This window comes from Heliconius melpomene, chromosome 1 (genome assembly GCF_056956725.1).
Source record: "Heliconius melpomene rosina isolate 202511_hmr_F chromosome 1, ASM5695672v1, whole genome shotgun sequence".
Classification (NCBI taxonomy): Eukaryota; Metazoa; Arthropoda; class Insecta; order Lepidoptera; family Nymphalidae; genus Heliconius; species Heliconius melpomene.
The window spans coordinates 16,978,718-16,989,959 of NC_140389.1; the positions used below are offsets into that span (position 1 = coordinate 16,978,718).

General features: G+C 38.8%; 1 protein-coding gene across 1 annotated transcript; it reads left to right on the forward strand.

The window, feature by feature from the left end:
• The first annotated feature begins 180 nt into the window (after window positions 1-180).
• Window positions 181-10,132, forward strand: Cog4 (conserved oligomeric Golgi complex subunit 4). The gene is made up of 14 exons (XM_085194034.1): window positions 181-366; window positions 523-720; window positions 944-1,046; window positions 1,626-1,758; window positions 2,058-2,178; window positions 2,690-2,872; window positions 3,514-3,684; window positions 5,039-5,163; window positions 5,804-5,917; window positions 7,047-7,284; window positions 8,015-8,264; window positions 8,713-8,900; window positions 9,312-9,511; window positions 9,995-10,132. The coding sequence occupies exons 1-14, from the start codon at window positions 280-282 to the stop codon at window positions 10,035-10,037; spliced, it is 2,154 nt and encodes a 717-aa protein (XP_085050160.1). The 5' UTR covers window positions 181-279; the 3' UTR covers window positions 10,038-10,132.
• Window positions 10,133-11,242: the final 1,110 nt, after the last annotated feature.

An 11,242-nucleotide genomic window follows, 5' to 3' on the forward strand; every position in this document is an offset into this window, starting at 1 on the left:
AAAAATATTATTGATAAAAAGCAGCTAAAAGTATTTTATACATTTCATTAATTTAAAATAGTTGCTTCTTCTAACTAACAAATGTACATTTGTAAACGCACAATTTACAATATAAAGAATATAATCCTGTTAATTATCCATAATGAATATTTTTTACTTCAGATAAAATGTCAAGCAATTTGGCAAATGACAGTTGTCTATAATATAATCTTAAAGATGTCAAATAAATAATAATTGTATTATAAAGTACCAATAGTAAATTAAAATAATAAAAGAATAATGTCTTTAACACTGCTTTTAGAAAAATATGATGTATCTACAGAAGAAGGACTGCAAAAAGCGCTTAATGAGATCGAAAAAGAAGAAGTAATTAAACTAATAATCATTTAGAAATATACTTGACGTGTTCATGATTGTTATACTTTTTTTTTCATCAGCCTATCGCCGTCCACTGCTGAACGTAGGCCTCCCTCATCAAGCGTTATACTTATTTTATTAATATTTTTGATATTTCTTTAACAGAGTGAGGTAAATGAAGCCCTATCTAATGTTTTGTCACGAGCTTGCACACTAGAAGGCCGGTTGCGTACTGCTAGCCAAGCATATACGAAGCTAGGTGAAGTAAAGAAAGATGCGGAATTAGCGGCTAGTATGGTGGACAAGACTGCAATGCTAGCTAGAGATGTTAGCGCTAAAGTACGCCAGTTGGATTTGGCTAGGGTAAAAATATAATATTAATTAATATTTGTAATGCTTATAAAAAGTAATTAAAAACTTTATCACCAATAAATTGTTTAACAGCATTGCCAAGGATTAATCTTTTATACAATAGAATTTATTTTGAAATTGTGCTTTAGTGTAATATTATAAAACTACACACTTACACTTAAGATTTGTATATTATGTGAAAAATAAAGATGTTATAATATATATTTTTTTGCAGTCTAGGGTAGCTGAGTGTCAAAGAAGAGTGCATGATTTGATAGACCTTAAAATTTGTAGTGCAGGAGTTGAAACAGCTATCAAGGCACATGATTATGAAACAGGTTTGTTTTTGAAAAATCAAATATTATAAAAAAATATTTAAATAGTTTTATAAAAGTTTATTTTATTATTTATTTTGCACTAATTAAAATTTTATAGAGGCATACTGTAAATGTAAGGCTCTGGGATCTTCACTTTGAGCAAATATATTTTTAACATTTTTTTATATTTTTAATGTTTTTATTCCAAATTAAGGACTAAACCTCAAAATTTTAACACGGGACTCAAACCTGTGCTTCTGTTCACTAATTACAAATTATTTTCTCTTTTCTCTTAGTTGATCACTAATTAAACTGTTTTATTATGCCAGTTGTGGTGCAGGGGCACAAATTGTGTCTGTAAATCGATTGATTGTGGGTTCGATCCCCACTCGAGGAAATGAAATATTTATTTAAATTTATATTTCCATTTCTTTGCTCTGGGGTCGAGGCAAAAAGTGGCATTGAGTTCCACAACTCAACACGCAAAATGCTTCGAGAATTCGGTGGGAAGTAGAATACGGAGTGTCTTAACACTAGGTTCTCTCTGCCTAGCTTGCTGTGTGTGGAGTACAGTGTGAAGTTGATTTTTTGACATTCCAGCTGCGGGCCACGTGGCTCGCTTCCTCAGTATGGAACCGGGCTCGGTGGCGGCGGCGCGCGCGCGCGGGGCTCCCGACCCCCGGCGCGACATGGACGCCGCAGCTAACACCTTGAGAAACCACCTTGTTAAAAAGTGAGTGGTAATTAGTTTATTTTGTTTCTTAGTGGGGGTTCTTGTTTTATTTTGGTTATTAATTTATGTTTTAATTATATTGTGAAAAGTCGATTTTTACTTAAGCTAAATAGGAAAGTTAGGCTGTCACATGTCGTTGTGCAGCAGCAAAACGTGTGTGTTTAAACGCAACAGTTAGCTATTCTTACTTGTGCTATTCCCCCACTCAACATGTAATGTCTCGACAAGGCACTAGATGCTCTCTGCATACCTAAGTATAAGTGGGATACAGTGTGAACTAAAAAAGTATTTAATTACAGGTGTGAAGAAGCTTCCAGAAATGAAGATGACGCGGCGGTCGAGCGTCTGTTTAAATTGTTCCCTCAAATAGGACGTGCGGAGGAGGGGGTCGAGTTGTTCGCGAAATATCTTGCTTCGCAGGTGAAAAGTCTTTTATCATAACAATATTAATAATTTTCATATAAATTAATATAAATTCAGTAAATCAAATTAAGTATAATATAATACTGAATTATACAAACGTGCCCGCTAACACACGCACGTATAATTTTATGAGATTTAATTTTAATATATTAGTATTTATATATAATTATTTTGAAAAACTATTTAAATAAAAATATCATTAATGTTCTTTTCGAAATTACTTTTTAAAATTTTAATATAAAATTTTGAGGTTGTTAATATTTACAATGTGAATTCCCTACTTTCCGTCGGATTCTGAAGGCATTGCCTCGTTATTAGAGCAAAGAAATGAAGAAATAATTATAATATTTAATTTAAAGGCTAGTTGTGGCGTCATTATTTTTTATAATTCTACTTCGATCTACACGTCCGTCTGTTTTGAATGGTTGCCACCCGGGTTTGAAGTCCGTTATAATCTGTATACATTTAAAAGAAAGAATAATATTTTATAATGTATTTCTAACCCCAGTTAGACGTGACCCTCCGTCGCTGCAGCACCATCCAGCACGCGTCGGGCGCCGCGCATGCGGACTCCGCCACGCGCGTACTGGAGGCTGCCGCCGGAGCCCTAGAGCGCGTGCGGGCTGCGCTCCCTGCCACCCCCGAGCATGGGGCGCTGCTGTGCGGTGCGGTGGGGGTGGTGCAGCCTACGGTAAGTGTTGTGACTGGTTGAATACTTTGAGGGTTGTGCGTCAAAAATATTAATTTTCTTTATGGATCTAAATATTTGTCTTGAGGCCAGTCGTGGTGCAGGGGCCCAAGTGTGCAACTGTTAACACTATGGCTTGTTTGTTTGATTTCCACTCGAATAAATGAAATAATTAATATTTTCATTTCCTAACTTATTATATAGAGGTTAAACGTGGCCTTGATCCACTCATGCCTCCAGAGTTGAGCGGAAAGTAGAGAATGTAATGATTTTGACACTAGATTCCTAGAATGCCTCTGTTTAACCTGCTATTCGTAGGATAGAGTGTGATGAGAGCCAAAGAATTGTATAATAATTAACAACTTCTCGAATAAATGAAAATATAATTTTATTCCTCTCATTATTATCATTAAAGTAATCTTTATAGTACACTAATCGGTATTTGAGACTGCGTTTATAGAACAAGAGGGTGTATAAACTCTACTACTACTAGATAATTATTGCAACCTTTAATGTATTACATATACAGCATAATATAAAATTATTGAAACAAATATTTTAAATTACAACAGATTACCCTGATCCATCCATAGTTTAAAATTTAATGGTCACTTCAATAACAAACACCTTAAATCTCACCTCAGATCTGTAGTGCCATACGTCGTGTATGCACAGAAATGGTGTCGTCGCGACGTATCAACACATTGGGAAATGCGGGTTCAGATCCATTGACGGTGGAGCCGGTGTTGAACGAATTAGCACTAATGCATTCCAGACTGCAAATGTACTTTGCATTTTTGAGGAGGAAGATACAGGTATTTTTTTTCTCTTTTTTTTAATTCAGGTTGAAAAGTTAAAACACAATGCGTTGAGTGGCGGAACTAAACGACATTTTGCCTACCAAAGCTTAAAAATAAAAACAATATATTACCACCAGTGGATTTCGAATTTAAAATCGTCGCATTTGCATAGAATGATAACTATTTTCCATTTGTTTCAACCTGCATTCAATTCTCATTTTTAGGGATTCTACACAAAGTGTATAACGGAGCCCTGTTACTGAGACTATCTGTCTGTCTGTCACCAGGCTGTCTCAGGAACTATATGAATTATGCAATTAAAATCTTCACAGATAATGTATTTATGTTTTTGCCGTTTTATGGATGGTATGAAATAGTACGGAACCCTTCGTCCGTGAGTCCGAAACGTATTTTTATTTAAGTAGAAAGTTTTTTTATTATTATGTTTCTCTTTAAAGATCCACGGGTTCAAAAAACCCGGTCCTTTGGAAGGCTTGCGTGGGGACACAGGTCCAACACGTAAAAGCAATATTCTCTAAGGGGAGGCCCCTAAGAGAATATTGCCTTAATGTGACGCATCTGCCGGGATCCATCTCTGGGTAATTGCCCAGAGATGGTCGCCGGTTAATGCGTAGAAACTATGGAAAATGTGGAAATCTAAACAAGGTCTATGGAATGGAATTTGGATGGATTGGATACTGGCCTATTGAATGAAACTAACGGACGTCCGCCTTTACAATAGTCTCAAATTGAATGGTTGGCGGACGGTGACTCGCCTCCCACTCGATAGGCCCCCACAAAGCGGCGTAGTGCGTCGGGCGCAACATCGGCGTGGTCGGCTAAGGGTATAGAGAGGTGTGCATCGGTTTCACCATCACGAGGAGCTCGTGAGCGGGTTTCCCCGCTATTACGCAGATTGAGCACTTCCACCCTTTCAAGCATATAGCTCTTGCGCTCCACTTTGCCGGCCAATAAAGGCAAGCCAGAGGCGGGGGATAGATTACAATTCCCCTCCGGAAGCTGCCCTGTGGGTTTATTATTATTATTATTTTCATTTCATTGCTCTGGTAACAAAACAAAGTGCGGGGTTAAGTCCCGTAATTTAACTCGAAAATTAATCGGTGCATTGGTACGAAGCGTTTCAACACTAGGTTTCTTATGCTCCTATGCGGAAGCTGCTTTGTTTTACTTACTTTTATTTTGACTTATTCTTTTTAAATTAACAAAATAAGTATGTATTTAAAACGTCATTTGTAAACTTTGTAACACTGTCTTCCAATCAATGTACTAATTATAATTTCTTTTCTATATATTTTCTTAATTATCTGTACAAATTATTATATAAAATCTCTTTCTATTTATTATATAGTCGAACAAAGACGCAAATGAAGCTACAAAAACAGCGTGTAAAGAGGCCATTGAGAAAATCATAGCTAATTGTGACATGACTAGAACTGCTCAAGAAGTATTGAGTAACTATTTGACACTGGAAAGGTATCTTAGTATGGTTTTAGTAAAGTAGAATGGTGTAAAATATATAAACAAACGTAATGGGATTTGAACCTGCTGCTCTTGTTTACTGTTCAAGTGCTCTGACCACTAAGTCTTATATGCTTTTTGAATTACTTAAAGTAACGTTAAGTGTTAGACTGTAAATGTGATGGTTATGGGTTCGGTTCCCTCTAGGGCTAATGAATTGTTTTCATTTCTTCACTCTTACAAGAAGATAAAGAGCTGCGTTGAGTTCTGCAACTCAACATGCAAAATAGTTCGATCAAGTTGTGAGGAATAAACTGTCTTAACCAACACTCTGTCTACCCTCTTAATACACACACATATAGTGAAACTAAAAAACATTGTTGTAACATTTGTAAAATCAATTGGTGGGTTCGATCCACATTCAAGGAGAAGAAATATTTATTTCAATTTATATTTCCATTTCTTCACTCTGGTCTCGAGGCAAAAGCGCGGCATTAAGTTCCCGCACTTAACACGTAACGACTCCAAACTTCGGCGGGAAGTGGGGAACGAAATGTCTTAACACTAGGTTCCCTTTGCCTACCATGATGTGTGCGTGAAACTGTTTTTTTTTATTTAAATTATTAATAAAGATATATAATACATATTATAACAGGTATTTCTTAGAAGAAAGCGTAAACAAGGCGTTGAAACTATCGAATACACAGTCTAATGCTAACACATCGAGCTTAGTGGACGACGTATTCTTCATCGCAAGGAAAGTTATAAGGTATATACTAAGCTAACAAGACCTACGACTAGCCTCATAACTTAACTAGTCGTGTGACTGTAAATGCGACAGATATGAGTTCGATTCCCACTTAAGGAAATAAAATATATAATATATTAATTTTGTCGCTGTCGCTGTGTCGAGACAACGCGCGGCATTGAGTTCCGCCACATAACAATGCCGTCAGAATTCGCTGGTAGTGGAGAGCGGCGGCGTTTTAAAACTTGACTCGCTCTGATTAAACTTTTTTTTTATCTCTGGGAAATGCATTTACGCAGACCGCCCGCACGGATGGCAAGTGCCTTACGGCGAGTGGTACTGTGGTACTACACCGCTGAAACCGATCCCACCCACTAAAACCCAGCGGAAACCCTCTCCACCAATATGACACGCCGCAGGATCGCTTGCGCATACTACTACGAAGAGTCGCTGGAAGGCCCCGCTATTACGAGCCACCGTTGCCTTTAGGGTGCCCTGGGGTTTCTCCTAGGGCACCCGCAGCCTCGATGACTTGCAGGAGGACCCTGCACCCTGACGCTCCTGCTGTAGCTCCTCTAGGATAGGGGGACTTGAAGATACGCATAACGCCTTCCTCCTACCTCCTGGCCTACGTCGGCGGAGTCTGCATTTGCGCTGCACTCTTCGCTCTGCCTACCCTGCTACAGCGCGAAGCTGAAAAAAAGAAACAAGTTAAAGACGTCACTCTTGGTGACTGTTTCCTGACAACATACCTATTAAGTTACACGTATAAGAATATACTTATACAGGGTGGAATTGTCAGCACCACTTTAAATGAAACCACAGTTTTAACTACTCTATAAAAGCCTAATATAATTCAGAAAAAAAATGAATAAGTTATTTTTTCAAACAAAATAAATAATAAAATTATCGTTTTAAAATAAAACGCCATTTGTAAAGTATAACGTAAACACGCACACACTTACCTGTCAAAGCAGCGACGTCGTACACGTATATGTGCGTCACACAAAATACAGGTATGGATAAAAATCGTGAAATGAAAAAAAAAACCTACGTCCAAACTTCAATAAAAGAAGCGCTGCCTCTTCCACCCTGTATAACGCAATCTCGATGTACAAATTATTTTTTTTTAATATTTTTCCATCATCAGACGCGCCATATCCACGTCGAGCGTGGACGGCGTGTGCGCGGTGCTCAACGAGGCCGCTGCCGTGTTGGAAGCCGTGGCCACCTCCTTGCGCCGCCGCCTCTCCCCCGCGCCTCCCGATGCCCTTCCCCTGCCTCCCCCTGCCACAGCCCTCGGGGGAGCAGGGGGAGGGGGGACCGCCGCCCTCGCCCTAGTCAAACTGCCCTCCAGGGACCTGGACAGTCAGAGGGCGTTGTTTTTGGTGAGTGTATACATAGTTATTTGTGAAAGTGAGGCGCTATGTATATTGGCTGGAGAAGGGAGGCCTCTGCTATACTAGAATCAGTAGCAAGTTCCCTTTACCGCCTCTTTTCCTGTGTTGCCCGACATCCTGCCTCTGCTTCTCCATAGGGGAATACAGGGGAAGGCAGAGCGGCCATCCTGGTGATTGTATAGCTACCGTCGAGGGATCTGGACAGTCACAAGGTGTTGTACGTGATGACTGTCAAATGTGTTTAAACGATCAGTTTTCATTGAAAAAAAAATCCTTTTGAATTTTACAATCCATTACCTCGGAGATTAAGATTTATAAATAAACTTTAAAAGAAAAGTTCTTTGGTTTTCACGATTATTACACCTTTTAAATAAAACCAAAAATATGTATTATCATAAATAAATGTGATTAATCCGGTTAAAATAGTTTAATTTAAAATGTTTCAAAGAAAAATTTTGCTTAAGATAAAGCCTTCACTTGACGCAGTGCACTGTGTGGCTATAAACACGATGGTTATGAGCTCGATTCCCTGCTTAGGGGAATTAATGATTTAAAATTTTTTTTCCTCGCTCTGATAACGAGACAAAAATCCACCATTCAACTTTTAAAAAATGGAGGAAATTCTCCTTAAAGCTAAATTATCTCTGCTTTTCTTGCTACATGCGATACGCTTTCTTAACTTAGCATGATTCTAAAAAAAGTATTTTATGGGTAACAGGCACAAATCAATGAATGTTCAATGGGAGCAGAATGGGCAGAACTGCTCGCAGAGCAAGCCTGCGCCGACGCCTCCCTGCTGTGCCGTGGTGGGAGTGGGGAGGCCAAGCTCAAGTCGTGTGCCAGCGGCCTGGCCGGTGCCGCCGCGGCATTTAGATCCGCATTAGATGTGGGCCTGGGTGCGCTGAGAGCGTCACTGTTGCCGGCAATCAGTGAGTGGGCTGATGTGTTGGTTGATGGTGGGGATATTGGTAAGTTGTACTTTTTTTGTAATATTTTTCTATAAGGTTATAAGAATTCACTATGTATGAAATTTTGTAATAATTTTGAAATTGTTACTTATAATGATTTTTTAATAGTCGCAGTCATGGAACATGTATGTATGATAGGTAGGTATGTGTGATATTGTTGAAATTTGATAATATTTAATGATGGTAACAAAAAAATAATTAAAAAAATAATTTAAAAAATAATAGTTATGGTGATTCACTATTACTCGATAGCCGTGAAGGAGAATTATCGTCAGTTTAGAGTGCAATTTAGCTAAATCTGTTTTTTATTTTTTCTTTATGTATATATTTATACCATTCTAACTCCTATATCATATCGTAGGAAATACAAATCCGTTCTCAAAATTGTAAAAATCTTCTGAAATATATATGTATCTATGTATATGTTCCATGAACACGTTGTCCCCAGATGAGGACAGCTCGGACCTGAGCACGCTGGACGTGGAGGAGGAGGCGGGCGCGCTGCCGGCGGCGTTGGAAGCGCTGTGCGAGGCGGCGCGCGCGCTGGCGACGCTGGCGGACGCGGTGGTGAGCGCCGCGCTGGCCGACCTGCTGGCACGCGCCGAGCGCACCATGCTGCGGAACTCCTACACCAGGGTGCGTTGCGTGGTAGTCGTACAATACATTATCCAACACTTGTATTCCATTTGGTTATATAAAGAATGCTGTTACACTTTAAAACTATTTTTTAGCTGCACGCTGTATCCGCACATACCAGAGTAGGCGGGGATCCTGAGAACTTAGTGTTAAGACTTTCCGTTCCCATTAGAACTTCCGTTCCTCATTTCTTACCGAATTCTGGAGGGTTGAGTAGAGTGACAGAATTCAACGCGTTTTTCCTTGTTATTAAAGCAACGAAATAAAAATATTAAATGTTTCATTCTCTCGAATAGGAATAAAATTCACAACCTGTCGCGTTTACAGTCGCACGCTCATGCCGCTGCGCCAAGACTGGCCCCAAATTCGACGGTTAAACGGAACTTTACACATAGATTTATAATCCTACAGACTGGTGGTCTCCGCGTTGAACGCCGATGCCGCCGCCTCGCCTCGTGGGTGGGGAGCGGAGCTCCGGCGCTTCGAGAGCGAGCCGCGGCGTTGAGCGCAGCCGCTACCCTCCTGACTATAGAGAGGGTGAAAGATGTGAGCGACGCATTGCCGGTAACTCCCATGTCTCCTGCAAGAGTTAGGGAGGTGCTGGCGAGGAGGTATGTAGTGTCTGTCTACCTTCACGGTGTATCCCGTATATAGCATAGTATACAGAGACCTAGAGTTAAGACACTTCATTCGCCCAATTATCGGGACATTTCTTTTTTAAGTGGAGAAATACAACGCAATGTTCTGTCTACCATTCGGGCGAAAAAAACTGTTTTTATTTCTCAAAGAAATAATAACAGCTTCAATCGTCCGAACGGAAATCGAACCCACAACTGTTGGGTTTACCGTTTCTAGTTAGACGCTGTGCCCCGCGACAGCCCCTTGATATATGTTTATTATGTAGAGATGAGGACATTGTAAACGCGACGGTTGTGGGTTGCATCCTCATTCGAAAAAATAAATGAAATTATTGATGAATTATAAACTATTATTATTATTTAATCATCTTAATTTTACCTTTCTGCTCTGATAAGACAAAGTACAAAAAAATATAATTAGATAGAAACTAAATTATATTTCTATTTTGTTTTCAGGATAGATTTCAAACTGGAAGAGATCAAACGTCTAAAATTATAGTGGATTTTATTATTGACTATTGTAAAACTTTATTATGTTTAAATTTATTATATGAGCAGTATATATTTATTAAACAAATCAAGTGTATATTTTTATATCTTCAGTATTATTATATCAACTAGCGGCCCGCCCGCGGCTTCGCCTGCGTGAACTTCTTTATTATTAATTTCTGTCTCCAAGAGTACCTACGTCCTATAAGTGACGTCCATGCAAAATTTGAGACACCTAGCATTTGTAGTAACGAAGTCATACAAACTTTCAACCCCAAAAACAACCCATTAGAAGTCGAATATTGCAAATTCCCGTCTTAGCAAGCACCTACGTCCTATAAACAACTCCTATGCAAAATTTCAGATTCCTAGCACTTGTAGTTTCTGAGATTTCGTGATTAGTGAGTGACCTTTCGATTTTATATATATAGATATATATATATATATATATATACTAGCGACCCTCTTGCGGCTTCGCCCGCTTTTACTACTGGATTATTCATATAATGTATGTTTGCAAAGCACTTAAGATAGTGTGAAAATTAATTAAACCCTAATGCAACCCGCATTTTCGTAGTTTCAATAAGGATTTTCCAATTGTTTTACACAGCAAGGATTTTTTAGTAGGTACCGTAATTTTAAATCTATGCTACTAATCTTTTCAAGTACTTATTAAAATATATTTAAATGACTATTATTAGATAGTTAAATGACTATTTTTAAACGGAAGAAATTATAAACAAAAACCTACCTACTAATAACTACTACAAAAAATATGAAACCAAATATATCGTGCTGATATAATACATTCAACTCCAATTATCCAATACGTGCAAACGCATCTAAATCTTCGTTGCTATAGAGGCAGGCGGGTTCTTTTTTTCGAGCTTATGGTTAATGCTGAAGAGGGTATTCTGTCCCTGATGAAAAGCAAGCACTACGTGGCTGCCTGTGAGGAAAATTAAAAAGAATGCATCGGCCGGGAATCGAAACCGGGCCGCCCGCGTGGCAGGCGAGTATTCTACCACTGAACCACCGATGCGTGTAAGGCAGGCGGGCGCAGCGGACGCGCTTGTATAAGCAAAACGTCGAGGCGAGCCGTTTCGCAGCAAGGATTTTTTAATATTGTAACAACTTCTAAAGTACTTATTAAAATGAAAAACAGTAAAAGACAGTTTTGATCTACATTAAATGGCCAACGTAACTAATATACTT